Consider the following 17194-nt stretch of genomic DNA (forward strand, 5'->3'; position numbering starts at 1 on the left):
CGCGGACAGACAGACAGACCGGCAGCCTGGTTTGGGAAGGCGACCGGACAGAGGCAGGCCCAGGATCTTGGCTGTGGCCGAGGGACTTGGCTGGGACCGAGCCTCGCGCGAAAGCGGGCGTGGCGGCCCCCGGGTGGCTGCGAGGGGCCGGGAGAGGCGAACCGCCTGCGCGTTCGGGACCGGTTCGCGGTCCCGCCGGGGTTCAGCAAGCTCGCCCCGCCGGCGCCTGCCAGGAGCCACCCAGCGGGTGTCAGGGCTCCCGCCGCAGAATGTCCCCCCCAGCCCAGCCCAGCGCAGCCCCGGCCACGGCCCCCCTCCTCCGCCCGCAGCGCGGCCCCACGTGAGCGAGTCCGCAGGGGCGCTAGGGGAGCTCGTCCCCAGACAACCACCCCCTGTATTTTGGCCTTATTTCCCCCAACAGACCTGTCCCCCCTCAGTTGTCAGGCTAAATATTTTGGCTTGGCGGGAAGGGCGGAGAGAGCCGGAGGTCCCCGCAAGCCAATCCGTTTGGCCCTGGGGCGGGGAGGGCGGGGGCTGGGCGCGGCCCCCGTGGCCCGGAGATAGCGCGCGTCTCTGCGGCCACCTGCCGCTCCTCCCGCCCGGGTGCCCCGCGGCCGCGAGGATCCGGGCCGCTCTCCCGGGCGAGCTCCCCAGGCTTCGGTTCGACTCTTGCTCCGGGTTGGCAGGCCTCCTGGGCTGCCATTTGCTCGCAGCCTGCGAGCCCTTCTCCCTCTGGAGGCCTCTCCGCATCTGCTCCGTTGCGGCCTGCGTCTCCGTCCTCATCTCTCTGTCTCTTGGTTCGGACTGAGTCTCTGTCTGGGGCTGGGCCACAGGCTGCTGTCGGTGGCTGGCTGTGGCTGTCTTTGTGTCCCCGTGGCTCTCATTCCGTCTCCTGCTATCTCTGTGTGGGATTCCCCCTCGGTGGGTCCCTACGCTTCCCTCCCCCTTGAAGCCTGCCTCTCTGTGTCCCTTAGGGCTTGCCAGACCCCTTTTCTCCCCGGAGCCGTCTGCAGAAGCCGGGACTGGGCACGAGGCAGGGCTAGGACAATGGCAGTACCCAGGCTGGGCGCATGGGTAGCACACCTGCTCCTGACCCTCCTCTCCTTGGGATCTGGCCTGGACACACTAGAGGGTGAGTCGCCCAACACTGTCTCCTGGACCCCCATCTCCACCCCTCCCACACCCCCCGGCAAGCCCAGAGGCCAGACAACTGAGTGTCCAGCCGGAACACAGGTGTTTACCTCCTGCAACATGGAGACTGTGGTTAGCTCTCAGAAGGACTTCCCACCAGCAGGGGCAGTTAACTCTCCCACATAAGCATTTCCTCTCAGTTCCCTGGGATGCGAGAAGGACCTTGAGAGAGAGATGAAGAGATGCCCTCCATTCCCACTTATGAAACCCTGATCCCAGTATGCCTGAATGAGAATGGCAGGATGGAGGCAGAGTCTTAGGGCTCATGTCCAAGGCCACTGAACTCGACAGGCACCAGGATGGGATGGGTAGGTCAGAACTGGGCACCATGAACTAACCAAACCCATTGTGCAGACGGGGAACTGAGGCTCAGAGGACTGGGAGGGAAAGCTGACCAGTGCCCAGGGCCTGGTCCCATGGGCCCCCACACTCAGGGCCCCCACACTAGGATGGAGGATGCCTTACACTAGCCCTTCTGGTCAGAGGCTTCCCGTGTGCAGAGTTTGGGAGGGGAAGACAATCTAGACCAGGGGGCCCACATGGGGGTTGCGGGGAGCCTGGTGGGGGCCGGGGAGGGGAACAGAAGCTGAGCGGCAGGATTCCAAAGGGGAAGGATTAAGAGCGCGGCCTTCCCCAACCCCACCATCGCCTTCCGGACTGAGACGGTTCAGGGTCCGGCTCTGTGTGCCCAGATGGCAGGTCCGTGACACCCTCAGACCAAGGGCTCCCAGGAGCAGGTCGGAGACAGGAAAGCTGCAAATGGGTTGGGGTCAGGGGTCCCCCCCACCCCCGGAACAGCACTCGGTGGGAAGGCATTGCCGGCAAGGAAGAGAGAGCCCTCCCCTCCCCTCCTCCACTCTGCACCAGGACAGGCTACCACGGATGCCAGCCAGGAGCACGGTTGTCAGGAGGGGGCACGTCCCTGGGAGGGGCCCGGAGGGTGGCGTTTGCTTGTTTGGTCACAGGGGACCCAGATGTCCTGTTCCCAGTGCAGCTCTGTGCAGGGCCGTGGCCTGAGGAGAGGCAGGCAGGGGTTAATCTGTGAAGGTCGAGGATTTGTTTTTCCAAATGACTCCCATCAGGGGAGCCCTAGAGAGGCAGGGGCATGAGGAAAGTGGCATGTGGGCGCCTTGTAGGCCCTGATTGGCCTTTGCCTGGAGAGCTAGAAGTGTTTCTCATTCTGTCTTGGGCGGGGGAGGCGTGCGCGCGCCCGTGTGTACCTGTGTGTGCTCAGACACACACACAGGAACTGGGCAGAGCCAAGCACGGAGACCCTTAGGGATGACAGGGAGAAGGTGTGATATAAGCCCCAGGGGGCCGCCTCCTCAGCGGGGGCTGGGCAGGGGTGGGGGAGTGGGGGAGTGGGGGTGGGCTGTGGCAGAGTGCCCAGAGCCAGGCAGGGAGCGAGGGAGAGGGAGAGGCTAGCCAGCCGAGCAGGCTTGAGGAGAGAAAGGCCGAGCAGATCAAGAATTCAGACTTGCATCTCCTGCTGCCGAAGGAGCAAAGTGAGAGCACCCTTTGGGCCCAGGTACCCAGCCCGCTCCGGGGACTGGTCCTTGGTGCCTCGGGGAGAGAGACGAAAGTGGGCCTGGGTCAGAAGAAGGCGGACACACCCCGGTCCCCAGGAGAGGAGCGGACTTGGGGACCAAATGTCCGTGGATTCAAACTATGGTCCCGGGTGTCTCTAGCCCTGGACTGAGCGCCGTGCAGGGACACGGTGCTGACCAGCAGCGCCCCACCCCCTCCCTAGAGGGTGACAGAAACATGGATGGCACCTGTGGGTGCCAGGGCCGGTGCCGCCCAGCCTTGGGGGGGAAGTGAGTGACTCAGGCCAGGATCGGAGGAGGCGGGCTGGACCTGCGGTTCGTGGGACGAGCGCTGAGTGTGTGGCCAGGCCAAGGAACCCCGCCGGGGCTGGCGTAACTCGTGTAGGCCTGTGTGTGTCAACGCCGCGCCATGTCAGCCTGAGGGATTTTAAGTTTGAACTTCCGGCGACGGGGAGCTGGAACGTCCCTTCCAGCGTAAAGCAGTGCGGGGAGCAGACACGGGGCTCCCTCAGGCCAGGCTGGGAAGGGAGGAATGAGGCGCTGGTCTCAGCCGTGGAATCCGCTCGTTGGTCAGACATTGCCCGAGCACCGGCTTCGTGCCAGGCACTATCCCAGGCACCACGGAGACAGCCATGAGTCATTCCGAGATCCCTGCCCTTCTGGAGCTTACCGTAAACAAAATAAGGAAATTCTATATTAGCCAGTGTAAAGATTTAAGGAGAAAAATAAAGTAGGGAGCGGGGGGCAAGGGGTATTTAAAAGGAGGGTTAGAGACGGCCTCCTTGAGGAGGGGACATTTGAGCAGAGACTTGAAGGAAGTGAGGGACCATCTAGAGGGAACAGTGTTCTAGTCATGGGGAACAGAAGGTGCAAAGGCCTCAGCGCAGAAGCTTGGCTGACCTGTTTGAGGAACAGCAAAAACGTCAGTGTGGCTGAAGAAGAGAGAGCAGGGGATGGGGTCAGAGAGGCCGCAGAGGCCTTGCCAGCGGGGACATGAACTTGAAAGAGGTGGAGGAATGGGAGCCCACCTTTTTTGAGAAGACCCTTTGGCTCTCCAGGGCAGAATAGACCAGGAGGGCACCCGGGCGGCAGTGGGCCCTTCAAGCTGCCGGGAGCCTCAGAAGCCGGGGAGGAGGCCACAGCAGCGCCCTGCTCCCGGGCGATGTCCTGCTCCCGGAGAGGCTCCCCTTCCCCAAATCTTCCCCAGGCAGGATGGGGTGCCGGGCCCGAGCTGCACTGACGGCTGCTGCCGCCTGTGCCTACAGTGTGTCCCAGCCTGGACATCCGCTCGGAGGTGGCCGAGCTGCGCCGTCTGGAGAACTGCAGCGTGGTGGAGGGCCATCTGCAGATCCTGCTCATGTTCACGGCCACCGGTGAGGACTTCCGCGGCCTCAGCTTCCCGCGCCTCACTCAGGTCACGGACTACCTACTCCTCTTCCGCGTCTATGGCCTGGAGAGCCTGCGGGACCTCTTCCCCAACCTGGCAGTGGTGCGCGGCGCCCGCCTCTTCCTGGGCTACGCACTGGTCATCTACGAGATGCCGCACCTGCGGGACGTGGGGCTGCCGGCGCTGGGGGCTGTGCTGCGCGGGGCCGTGCGGGTGGAGAAGAACCAGGAGCTGTGCCACCTCTCCACCATCGACTGGGGCCTACTGCAGCCCTCACCTGGCGCCAACCACATCGTGGGCAACAAGCTGCGTGAGGAGTGTGCGGACGTGTGCCCCGGCGTGCTGGGTGCCACCGGCCAGCCCTGCGCCAGGACCACCTTCGGCGGGCACACTGACTACAGGTGCTGGACCTCCAGCCACTGCCAGAGAGGTGAGCCCCAGCCCAGAACACCAGCGGGGGTGGGCGCACAGGGAGGGCAGGGCCGGTGGGGTGGGCGCTGGGCGGCCACAGGATGGGTCAGAAAAATTCAGTAACTGAGTTGGCACAAGGTCATCAAGGGACCGTGCAGGACAACAGCCAGGAGTCAGGGAGAGGGGACAGGACATGTGTGAGGTGGGCATGGGGGAGGGAAGCCACACGGGGCAGCGGCTAAGTACAAGGCCAGACGGCCTGGGCTCCGTCCGGTCTTAGCTGTGTAACCTACTGGCTTCGCTCGCGGTGCGTGTCTGAGCTCGTCCCCTCATCTGTAAGGTAAGCGTGGGGTCGTTAGGGGCAATGGGCTATTCTCTCAGCATTAGGCCAGTGCCTGGGCCCTGGCGGGGGTTCTCGGTTCCTGATAAAGGGGTCCTAGCACAGGTGATGCAGGGCAGGCCGGCCGTATTTGGGGGGAGGGGAGCCAGGTGGGCGGGGAAAGGAGGAGCCCCCTGAGGACAGCACAGTGGGGTCTTCCTCAGCGAGTCAGGGGCCTGGAGAGAAAACGGAAGGAAGGAAGCAGCGCAAAGGGGGAAGCGACAGGAGGAAACAGAAGTTACAGGGGAGAAAAGGAAAAGCTTCCAGAAGCTAGGACCAGACCTGGCGTCCCCAGCCCTCACCCAAAGCCTCAGCGTCACAGCAGAAGTGTAACCAGATCCCTTCTGTGTCCGCTGGGCCCCACGTGCCCATGCCCCTGTGTTGGCTGTAAACACCGTGGCTGCTCGTCCCCTCTCATATACAGTATCAACACGCCCTCGCTGACCCCACCACACACCCGCTCCCAGACAGCAGGCTGCCACCCGCACACTTCGCACACCTTGGGCCCCCACCCCCCACCCCCAACGGCGGCCGCTTTGGGTGGCCCCCACCTAGGGCACAGAGCCAGGGAGGGTGGAGGTGTGGACAGGTGAGATGAGGGGGGGTGCCCCCTCCCTGCACACACACTCACAGGCCCACCGGCCCCAGGCCTCACTGCCCAGGAGAGGGGGCGGGTTCCCCCGGCACCATGCCCAGTGACGAGCTGAGCACCGGGCCCAGACAGGACAGCAGGCTGGGAAGAAGCAGTCCAGGTAGACAAGGTCATTGCTCCATCCTGAGCTCTGAACCCCCACCAGGTGCTGTGGGCAATGGGAAGCCACAGAGAGGGGCCATGATCCTGGTCCTCAAGAGCCCCATCTGGGGAAAAGCAAGCCAGCAGCCACTGTCATCTGCACTGGAGGAATCTGGATGCCACCCTTCAGTGTTATCCCAGGGGAGGGGTTGGCACCGGGACGGGGGTGTCGGGGGGAGGCCTAACTCCGCACTCTGTCCACAGTGTGTCCCTGTCCCCATGGGCTGGCCTGCACAGCTTGGGGGGAGTGCTGCCACTCCGAATGCCTGGGGGGCTGCAGCCGACCAGAGGACCCCCGGGCCTGCCTGGCCTGTCGTCACCTCTACTTCCAGGGTGCCTGTCACCGGGCCTGCCCTCCAGGCACCTACCAGCATGAGTCCTGGCGCTGTGTCACGGCAGAGCGCTGTGCCAGCCTGCGCTCTGTGCCCGGCCGCGCCTCCACCTTCGGCATCCACGAGGGCAGCTGCCTGGCCCAGTGCCCCCCGGGCTTCACCCGCAACAGCAGCAGGTGAGTGTAGGGCATGGGGGCACTCTTGGATCAGTGAGGGGGTCCCCACTGGTCCGGGGCTCACTCCACACCTCCGCTTGCCCCTGCTAGCATATTCTGCCACAAGTGTGAGGGGCTGTGCCCCAAAGAGTGCAAGGTGGGCACCAAGACCATCGACTCCATCCAGGTGGCACAGGACCTGGCGGGCTGCACCCATGTGGAGGGGAGCCTCATCGTCAACCTTCGCCAAGGCTGTCAGTACCTTCCTCGGGGCACACCTCTGCCCCTGGCCATGCCCCTGACAGTGACCCAGATAAAGCCCTGCTTTCTGTCACCCTTGGTCCCAGTCCTCAGGGCCCCCTCCCTGCTACCCCTGCCATCAGCACCTTCCCCCCCACTCCCCCTGCCAGCCATACACCTCCCCAACCCGGCTCCAGCCCTGTCTTCCCCGGTTCCAGATAACCTAGAGCCGGAGCTACAGCAAAGCCTGGGGCTCATCGAGACCATCACTGGCTTCCTCAAAATCAAGCACTCCTTTGCCCTCGTGTCCCTGGGCTTTTTCAGGAACCTCAAACTAATCCGAGGGGACGCCATGGTGGATGGGTAAGGGGTCAGAAACAGCCTCTGACCAGCTCCCGCTATCACATGTCCTCCCTAACATTCCCCAAACAGGGGGAGAGAGCATGGGCTCTGGAGTCAGCTCTGTGGCGTATGTGTGACACTGGGTAGGTTACTTAACTTCTGTGGTCCTCAATTTTCTCATCTGTAAAATGGGTTTAATATAACACTACTTCTTTCTTTCTTTCTTTTTTAAGATTTTTTATTTATTTATCTGACAGACAGAGATCACAAGTAGGCAGAGAGGCAGGCAGAGAAAGAGGAGGAAGCAGGCTCCCTGCTGAGCAGAGAGCCAGACATGGGGCTCGACCCCAGGATCCTGAGATCCTGACCTGAGCCAAAGGCAGAGGCTTAACCCACTGAGCCACGCAGGCGCCCCTAACACTACTTCTTTCTTAGGGTTGTTGTGAATATTACTTACATTGTTGTGTGCAAAGCACTTAAAACAGTGCAGGGAACACATATATTCTATATCGTTTATGGTGACATCAGACTCCACATAGGTCACCACTGCTTTCTGACGCTCTCAACAGCAGAGCGAGACCACCTGGGTTTGAAACCCATCCCCGCCACCTACCAGTCAAGACCTACCTATAGCATAGCTAGGAGTTTTCAAAACGCGGAGAATGTTTTGTTTTATTTTATTTATTTATTTAGACTTTATTTATTTATTTGTTTGTTTGTTTGTTTATTCACGAGAGACAGAGAGAGAAGCAGAGGGAGAGGCAGACTTCCTGCCTGGGATGACAACCTAAGCCAGAGGCAGATGCTTAACTGACTGAGTCACCCAGGCGTCCCTGTTTTATTTTATTTTGTTTTGTTTTATTTTACTTATTTACAAGAGAGACAGAGAGAGAGAGAATGAGAGAGCACGCACCTGTTCGTGGGCCGGGAGTTGGGGGCCAGCAGAGGAAGAGAGAGGCTTCACACCAGAGTAGAGCTCTAGAGGGGTTTTGAAATCACCAGCCTGAGATCATGACCTTGAGATCACCACCTGGAGCCAAAGTCAAGAGGGCGTTCAACCCACTGAGCCCCCCAGGCACCCCCAGAGAATTTTTACATTATCATCCAGCTGAGTGGTTTCTCATGTCTCTCCTAAACTGCTGTGGACCCCCAGGGGTACCCACACTCCAGCTGGAGAGACATAGCCCCAGGCTGAGGGCCCCTTCTCTCCTGTGCCCCCAGCTCAGCCCCTGCAGGAGGGGCCCACAAGGCGCTCGGGTTCCCCACCCTTTGCCTCCACCTCCCCTGCAGCGCAAGGTCTCTCCCCCACCCCCACCCCCCCGCCCAGGAACTACACTCTGTACGTGCTGGACAACCAGAACCTACAACAGCTGGGGTCCTGGGTGGCTGCGGGGCTCACCATTCCCGTGGGCAAGATCTACTTCGCCTTCAACCCTCGCCTCTGCTTGGAGCACATCTACCGCCTGGAGGAGGTGACCGGCACTCGGGGACGGCAAAACAAGGCCGAGATCAACCCCCGCACCAATGGAGACCGCGCCGCCTGTGAGGCCCGACACCGCAACCCCACAGCTAAGGACCCCCAGAAACCCCGACGCGCGCACGCGCACCGAAACACACCAGACACGACCCCGGGGTGGGGGTGGGGGGCGTTTGCCCCGGACGACGTGATAGGTTCTCTTCGGGGGCCGCGCCGCGGGTGGCCTCCGCCGGGTCAGGGTGGGGGCTCGGAGCAGGCGACTCGGGCCGAGGCAGACGCGGCTGACAGCAGGTGTTGGCCCCTCGCCCCCCCCAGGCCAGACTCGCACCCTGCGCTTCGTGTCCAACGTGACGCAGGCCGACAGCATCTTGCTGCGCTGGGAGCGCTACGAGCCGCTGGAGGCTCGCGACCTGCTCAGCTTCATCGTGTACTACAAGGAGTCGTGAGTGCCGGGGGTGGGGCTAGAGGGGCGGGGCCAGAGTCCCCCCTCTGTGGGCGGGGTCAGACCTGGTCCCGCCCATCTGTTCCCAAATGCAGCCAGGTGAGGGGTGAGGACAGAGCGCTGGGGTGCAGAGAGGCAAGGAGCCAGGACCCCTAAGTCTCACTCCCTTGTAGGGCCCACGCCTGTCTCTCCCTTCACCTTATTCACCCCTCCGTGCCTCAGTTTCTCCTCAGCAGTGAAATGGAGAGGACAGTCAGGACTTCTGAGAGACCAGGAGAGGCGCCCCGCTGGGAAGGCTCGGATAATTAAACTTCAATTCACTATGTTAATGTTCTGTGCTGACCACAGGCTCCTGCCCCAGCAGCGGTTTGGGGAGCACCCACTAATTTGGCCAGGTTTATGCAGAGCTCTGCCAGCATTTCATTAAAACCTAAGGAAGGGAGGGAGGCGGGACAGCCGAGGACGGGCTGGTTTTGCTTTGGAGAGAGCGGACTGACCGTAGTAGGAGGGACCGTGGCTAGACCACAGGAAGGATCGCTCCAAAAGCATGGCTAGGAATCAAAACAAGAATTCTTAGAGGAGAAAAGTGGGTTCGGGATGGCAGGCCGGGAGGGCGGCGTGGGAGTGTTTCCATGTCTACAGTCGACAGAAGAGGGAGACACCTAGCTCGGAAGCCTTCCTGTGGATTCAGATGGGGGGGGGTCTTCGTTTCCCACTAGCACAGGGCCTGGGGGAGGAAGGAGGGCCTGGCAATGGCGCCAGGCCGGCTCAAATGGCCAAGGCTCTCCTGGGCCTCATTGGGAGGTGACGGTCCCCAGCATGGGGAGCTGGAGGGTTTGCTAAATACAGACTCCTGGGCCCCCTCCCCACAGATTCCGAGTCAGTTAGTCATGGGGAGAGCCCGAGAATCCACATTTCTAACAAGCTCCCAGGTAATCCTGGTCCATAGATCACACTTCGAAGAACACTAAAGTGGGCTGGACGTGTGCACAGCACCCCCTGCCTGGCTCGTGCGGCTCACAGTCCACACAGCTGTACCCAGCTGCCTCTGGGCTCAGAAGGTAGAGAATCCTAAGTGTCCTTCAGGAAGCTCCCCTAGCATCATGGCCTCACAGCCTGACTGTGGCTTTGCTGGCTCAGACCTGCTGTGGGTCCTGGCCCAGTCCCAGCTCTCAGCACACCCACCCACTGGGTGCTCCCAAGGAGCGGGATGCCTTCACACACACTGGAAGAATGACAGTGACCTTCTTATGGTGGTTCAGAAAGGGCGGGAGTGCTAGAAACTGGGCTGGGGCTGAGCCGCCCCTCAGCTCTAGGGATGGGGTGTTCAGCCCATTCCAGAACGCCACAGAGCACATAGGTCCAGACGCCTGCGGGACCCAGAGCTGGAACCTGCTGGATGTGGAGCTGCCCTTAAGCCGCACCCAGGAACCCGGGGTGACTCTTGCACCCCTCAAGCCTTGGACACAATATGCAGTGTTTGTAAGGGCCATCACACTGACCACCGCTGAGGACAGCCCCCACCAAGGAGCCCAGAGCCCCATCGTCTACCTCCGAACCCTGCCGGCGGGTATGCGGAAGACTTTGAAGGGGGTGGGAGCTGGATACCTGAGCCCTGTTGGGAACGCGGGAACCCAGGCACCAGAAATAGGGAAGCTGGGTCTTTCAACACCAGGCCCCTAGGGACTGGGAAGCCAGATGTTTGAGTCCTGGAGAGAACAGAGGGCATCGGCCTACGGTCCTAGAGACGCTGTGGGTGGGAGAGGGCTGGGGGAATACTTGAGCCAATTCAAGGGCCTTCCAGGGCTGTGGGAAGGCCAGGATTCTGCGTTCCAGGAAGGGGAGGTTCCTTGGGAGAATGCGAAGGGCTTGGACCCCAGAGAAGGGCCAGTACCAGACAGTACCAGAAAGGGGAATCCGCGGCGCCTCAGTCGCACCTACCTGCGTCCCCAGCGCCCACGGTGCCCCAGGACGTCATCTCCACGTCCAACTCCTCCTCCCACCTGCTGGTGCGCTGGAAGCCGCCGACTCAGCGCAACGGGAACATCACCTACTACCTGGTGCTGTGGCAGCGTCTGGCGGAGGACGGCGACCTCTACCTCAACGACTACTGCCACCGCGGTGCGCAGGGCAGCGGCGCAGGCCGGAGGGTCGGGGCGGCGGCGCCGGGGGGCTGTCCGTCTGACCGCGCCTCTCCCCCGCGCCGCACCAGGCTTGCGGCTGCCCACCAGCCACAGCGACCCCCGCTTCGACCGCGAAGACGAGGAGCCGGAAGCCGAGACGGAGCCCGGCTGCTGCCCCTGCCAGCACCCCCCTCCCGGGCAGGTCCTGCCGCCGCTGGAGGCGCAGGAGGCCTCCTTCCAGAAGAAGTTCGAAAACTTTCTGCACAACGCCATCACCATCCCCAAGTGCGTCCGGCGCCGGGGGCGGGGGCGGGGCGGGCCTGGTGGGCCTGGCGGGGGCGGCGGGGGCGGGGCGGGGGCGGGGCGGGGCGGGGGCGGGGGCGGGGCCTGACGCAGCCCTCCCTGGTCTCCCCAGATCCCCCTGGAAGGTGACGTCCATCCATAAGAACCCTCACAGGTGAGCCGGGCGGGATTGAGGGGTGGCGGTCCCGGGGCGCGGCCGCGGCTCTGACTCGCGCCCTCCCCAGGGACTCGGGGAGGCAGCGCCGGGCCGCCGGGACCCTCCGGCTTGGGGGAAACACCTCGGATTTCGAGATCCAGGAGGACAAAGTGCCCCGGGAGCGCGCAGTGTTGAGTGGCCTGCGTCACTTCACGGAATATCGCATCGACATCCACGCCTGCAACCACGCGGCGCACACCGTGGGCTGCAGCGCCGCCACCTTCGTCTTCGCGCGCACCATGCCCCACAGTAGGTTCTCCCCCCGCCCCGCCCCCACCCGCGGGACTCTACCCAGGTAGTGCCCCAACGTTCCACGTCCCCACGTCCCCAGTCCCCACAAGCCCTGAGGTTCCTGGACCCTCGAGATTAGCCCCCAGGCGCCCGGACGTGAAGCTGAGGGGCGGGGCTGCTGCTGCCCTCTCCCGCAGGAGAAGCCGATGGCATCCCAGGGAAGGTGGCCTGGGAGGCGGCCAGCAAAAGCAGTGTCCTCCTGCGCTGGCTGGAGCCACCGGACCCCAACGGACTCATCCTCAAATACGAAATCAAGTACCGCCGCTTGGGAGAGGTAGGTACCCGCGGGAACCCCCAAACCCGGACCCAGACGGCATGTCCGCCCTGTTCCCAGCCAGCTGTTCTGCCCTGCCCTCAGGAGGCCACCGTGCTGTGTGTGTCCCGACTGCGGTACGCCAAGTTTGGGGGCGTCCAGCTGGCCCTGCTCCCCCCTGGAAACTACTCTGCCAGAGTCCGGGCCACCTCGCTGGCAGGCAATGGCTCCTGGACAGAAAGCATCGCTTTCTATGTCCCCGGCCCAGGTAGGGGTGGCCTTGGTCCCAGACATGCACCCCCACAGCCCCAGCTGGGTCCCCAGCCACGTCTCCTGTGGTTTCTACCACAGGAACGTGGTGGCCACTCCACCGGGTCCCTGTTCTCACTTCCCACGGTGAAAACAGAAGTGTCCTCTACCCTCTGACTTCTCCATCTTTGACCCTACCATCTGCTGCCCTCTGACCACCAGAGGAGGAAGACTCCGGGGGGCTGCACGTCCTTCTCACTGTCACCCCCGTGGGGCTCATGCTGCTCATCATTCTTGCTGCCCTTGGTTTCTTCTACGGCAGGAAGAGGTGACGACGCCCGGTCCCACCGGTTCCCATCCCCCCCTCCCCCCCCCCCCCCCCCCCCCGCCTCCAGCCCTCATGACAGGGTCGGTCCCTGAAAGGTGGTATATGAGACCGGAAGAGAACATTCCTTAGAAGCAATAACATCCCCTGAGGGCAGCATGGGGGAGACCCCCTTTCAGTCTGAGGGACCAAGTTTCCCTGATGTTACCAGTGCAGGTCTTCCCTCCGGGGACTCCCCAGTCTGGGCGCACTGGGAGTGTTCATTTGGTCACCGTGTTCTCAGCCAAGGAAGCAGGGGAAGAGACAGGAGACCCCACCAAGTGCCCTGGGTTGGTTGGTGCCAGATGCCCTGGGGCTGAACACAAGAGGGAAATGGAGGCAGAATTTTGATTGGCCGGCTTTTAAGGATGAGCGGAGGAGGCAGGAGCCGCCCTCCTCCTGTCCTCCCTGTCCGCAGTCCGTCAGATCCCAGACCCCGGGCCTACGACAAAGACCCGCTTGGAAACTGTCTGGGGCTCCCCAGGGACGGCCTGGCCTGGGACGGGAGGACGGGAGGAAGGGGCTTCGGTCCTCCTGGCAGTACCCTCGTTCGCGTTCTCTGACATTGCTCCTTCCTGAGGACCCTTCCAGCCTGACCCCCCCCCACCCCCCTTGCAGAAGCAGCACCCTGTATGCCTCTGTGAATCCGGAGTACTTCAGCGCCTCTGAGAGTAGGTCCGGGAGTGGCGGGACAGGGGTGTGGGAGAGGAGGGGCACGCTCCGGGAGACTTTCTTAGACAAGGCCGCCTTGGGACCCAAGCCTTTCCGAAGAGGAGAGAGGCGGGTGGGGGCGCGGCAGAGGCCGTGTTCCTGCCCCATGACTCGCACCTCCTCTCAGTGTACGTCCCTGATGAGTGGGAGGTGCCTCGGGAGCAGATCTCCATAATCCGGGAACTGGGTCAGGGCTCCTTTGGGATGGTATACGAGGGGCTGGCACAAGGGCTGGAGGCCGGAGAGGAGTCCACACCGGTGGCCCTGAAGACCGTCAATGAGCTGGCCAGTCCACGAGAACGCATCGAGTTCCTCAAGGAAGCCTCTGTCATGAAGGCATTCAAGTGTCACCATGTGGTAAGGAAGGATCGGGGACACTGCCAGGGTAGGGTCCATAATTACGGTGAAAGTCACATGATAAGAAGGATAGGGTCAAGGATGAGGTCAGGGTGCCATCAAGGTCAAGGTTGGGACTGAGGTAAAAGTCATGGTTAGGGTTAGAGTTAGAGTGGTTAGGTTAGAGTCATGGTGGGGCCATGGCAGAATCATGGCTAGGGCTGTGATCCGTCATCAATGGGGTTCAATATTGAGCGTCTAGATCATTATGAGGGTCATGATTGGGATCAAGGTCAGAATTGGGTGAATCCTGAAGATTGGAATGACAGATACGATCAAAGTCATGGGTTAGGGTCAGTATCATTGGCAGATTAGAATTAGGATTACGGTCATGGTTGGGTTTAGGGTCAGGGTTGGTGTCAAGGTCAGCTGGTGGTCACAGTAGGGCAACATTTTGGCCAGGTGAGTAAAGGGTCAGGGTGTTGGGTGGACCAGCAACCAGGCTCTTTGTCCGTCCCAGGTACGTCTCCTGGGTGTGGTGTCCCAGGGCCAGCCAACTCTGGTCATCATGGAGTTAATGACCCGGGGGGACCTCAAGAGCCATCTTCGATCTCTGCGGCCCGAGTCAGAGGTGGAGACCCAGAAGACCCTGGCCACGGGGCTGGGGAGTTAGAGAAGACATGGGCACAATTGTGGGGAGATGGTTGGGCAGGAGTCCAACCTCTAGGTTCCTTCTTCATCAGCCCCCTCTCTTGGCCCTAGAACAACCCGGGGCTCCCACGGCCAGCGCTGGGAGATATGATCCAGATGGCTGGTGAGATTGCAGATGGCATGGCCTACCTTGCTGCCAACAAGTTTGTGCACCGAGATCTGGCGGCCCGGAACTGCATGGTGTCCCAGGACTTCACTGTCAAGATTGGGGGTACAGACGGTGCTGGGCGGGCATGGGGCAGCCTGAGGAACACAGGGACTCTCCCTAAGCTGGGCTGGGAGACTCAGGCCCACCCGACAGCCTGTCCCTCACAGCCTCTCCGTCCAAGGCCAGAGGTCCTGGGGCGGGATGATCTCAGGTTCTTTGAGCGCTCACATTCCAGAATTCTTGGAAGCTATGGAGGGGGAGAAGGCCAGGAGAGGTACCCCTGGGCCAGGGGCTGGCATGTGCTTCTGCTGCCCCCATCCCTGTCCACCCTCACTTTCCAGACTTTGGGATGACTCGAGACGTGTACGAAACTGACTATTACCGCAAGGGTGGGAAGGGGCTGCTGCCCGTGCGCTGGATGGCCCCCGAGTCCCTCAAAGATGGAATCTTCACCACGCACTCGGATGTCTGGTGGGGGCTGGCTGGAGCAGAGGGTTTGGGGGATGTGGAGGTGGGGTCCGGGATGAGGCCTGGATGTGCTGAGCAGCGTGCAAGGTGCTGGGCTCAAGCCCTTCTGCATGTCCTCCAGGTCCTTCGGGGTGGTGCTCTGGGAGATCGTGACCTTGGCCGAACAGCCCTACCAGGGCTTATCCAACGAGCAGGTGCTCAAGTTTGTCATGGATGGTGGGGTCCTGGAGGAGCTGGAGAGCTGTCCCCTTCAGCTGTAAGTCACCCCCCACCCCACCCCTTCCTCATCCCTGCTCTGTCTACCCACCCTGCCCCCATGACTCTGGCCCGCCTCTTCTGATGCGCTCCTGTCCGCCGGTCCCCAGCGGAGTCTTCCCCACTGCAGCCCTGCTTACTCTCCTGGGGTCCTCCCAGAGGCAGGCTCCCACGGCCCCTTGCAGCAGCCGGCCGGCTCTCATGCTGTCCCCGCCCCACCAGGCAGGAGCTGATGCGCCGCTGTTGGCAGCAGAGCCCGCGCCTGCGACCCGCCTTCACCCACATCCTGGACAGCATCCGGGGCGAGCTGCGGCCCTCCTTCCGTCTCTTTTCCTTCTACTACAGTCCAGAGTGCCGGGCGGCCCGCGGGGCGCTGCTGCCTGATGTCAAACCTGACTCTCTGCCCACCCCAGAAGAGGCTTCCTCAGGCTGCCACCCCCAAAATGGGGGTCCGGGGCACTGAGGGGCACCGTATTCCCCGGATGACTGGCGGAGAGGAAGGGTCCTGACCTTTGTGGCCATGAAGTGTGCAGACACTCACACCCCATCCCATGGTCAGAAAGGCCAGGGGGTGCCCAGGCTGCACCAGGGGGCGGGAGAGGAAAGATGGGGTGGGGGGCTCAGAGCAGACTCGCCCTTAAGGAGTCCAGAGACTTTCAAGATTTCTTCGGGAGTCTGAGTTCTCCACGAGAAAGTGAACAAGGTCCCAGCCCGAGTGGAGGAGAGGCCCCGGCCCTCAGAGAGGGGGCCCTACTCAGACGGGGCTCACCCACCCGGAAGGTGGGGTCCAGAGAACCCCAGCCTCAGCTTTGGGGTCCAGAGAACCCCAGCCTCCTGTGGACATGTGGCGCCCTCCGCACACTGGAAACCAGCAGAGCAGCCCGCTTCAGGCCTCCCTGTCCTTGTCTGGAATGCTGGGGGTGGGTGTCTCACGGCCCCCCTCTGCCCCAGGTGCTGTGGGGGGAACCCAGAGACCTGGATGAGCAGAGGTCCCAGCCCACCCGGGTAGCTTCCCCGCCGCCTTCCTCTCCTTCGCTGAACCCAGGAACCCCCCAGATTGGTGCTCCTCCTCCCTCGTCCCCAGGCATATGCCTCGGTGCAGTTTCCCCCCTTCCCGCAGGCCCTTCCCCTCCACCTCCCTCCTACCCTTGGGTGATTGGGGCTTCAAGAGCCTTGCTTCCTCCCTGCCCTCGGTCCTGCGCGGCACCCCTGCCTCTCAAGGGAAGGCTGGAGAAAACACAATAAATGCGGGTCTCTTTGTGCCCTGGCCCCGGGCAGCCCATTACCTCTCTGTCTATCTGGTGCTAACACGGGCTGAACTTCCTCCCTCCTCCTTGGGGACTTGACCCTGAGGTGGGGATACAGGATAAGCGCGGCTGTCCGCAGCTCCGCCAGGACCTGACCTGCCAGCGGCCCCGTGGCGGTGGCGCAGGACGACCTCGCTGTTATCTGCCGCTCAAGCAGGCCCCCCCGCGGCCGAGCCGCGCCCCCCCCGCCCTCATCTCTGGGGGGCCCCTCGCGGTTCCGGGGGCGGACAGAGCGGGGGAGGGGCCCTGATGCCCGGTGGGCGCTGGACGCCCCCAGCCGCAGCCGGGCAGGGAGGCGCGTCCGCTCGGAGCCTGCGCGTCCGCTCCCCGCCGCCCCGTGCGCCGGAACAGAGATGCCCCCGGGCATGCGGCAGGAGCCCAGCGGAGTCTCTTTCCGGGCTCCGATGCCAAGGCCGGCGGGACATTTGCGGGGAGGAGCAGCAGATAAAGGACTGAAGTCTCGGGGAGGAGGCCGGCGGCAGAAGGGCTGGCGGGGCTCGGGTTCTGTACCGGCCTCTCCGGGTCCGGCCTCGGGGCCGCGCTCCCAGGTGGCCACGCGCCGCCGCACACGCGGAGCCTGGGGAGAGTCTGCGGAGACCGTGTCTGCCCGAGCGCGTACAGCTCCTGTGCCCTGCCCTGCCGGGGTCAAGATGGGCGGCAAGGACCCCCGGTCCCCTGGACCCCTGCCCTGACCCTGCCCGTCACGGGTCGCTGAGGCAACAGTGACCCCCAATGGTTGCTGGTGGAACCACAGCGTAGCGAGCCGGGAGCGCGGGAGGTTCT

The 17194-nt window shown here is 62.8% G+C and overlaps 1 protein-coding gene across 2 annotated transcripts; it reads left to right on the forward strand.

The window, feature by feature from the left end:
* Nucleotides 1-979: 979 nt before the first annotated feature.
* Nucleotides 980-16389, forward strand: INSRR (insulin receptor related receptor). Of its 2 annotated transcripts, XM_059413620.1 has the most exons (22): nucleotides 980-1132; nucleotides 4004-4555; nucleotides 5913-6216; nucleotides 6307-6449; nucleotides 6654-6798; nucleotides 8105-8319; nucleotides 8570-8696; nucleotides 10028-10266; nucleotides 10650-10817; nucleotides 10909-11104; nucleotides 11235-11276; nucleotides 11347-11567; nucleotides 11747-11883; nucleotides 11968-12130; nucleotides 12334-12439; nucleotides 13094-13146; nucleotides 13314-13543; nucleotides 14043-14153; nucleotides 14285-14444; nucleotides 14723-14852; nucleotides 14971-15105; nucleotides 15327-16389. In XM_059413620.1, the coding sequence occupies exons 1-22, from the start codon at nucleotides 1048-1050 to the stop codon at nucleotides 15565-15567; spliced, it is 3903 nt and encodes a 1300-aa protein (XP_059269603.1). In that variant the 5' UTR covers nucleotides 980-1047; the 3' UTR covers nucleotides 15568-16389. The 2 variants fall into 2 exon arrangements, with proteins under 2 accessions (XP_059269603.1, XP_059269605.1); XM_059413622.1 differs by lacking the exons at nucleotides 14723-14852; nucleotides 15327-16389 and having other exon boundaries at nucleotides 14971-15093.
* The last annotated feature ends 805 nt before the right edge of the window (nucleotides 16390-17194 follow it).

The sequence above is a fragment of the Mustela nigripes genome, chromosome 10 (genome assembly GCF_022355385.1).
Source record: "Mustela nigripes isolate SB6536 chromosome 10, MUSNIG.SB6536, whole genome shotgun sequence".
Classification (NCBI taxonomy): Eukaryota; Metazoa; Chordata; class Mammalia; order Carnivora; family Mustelidae; genus Mustela; species Mustela nigripes.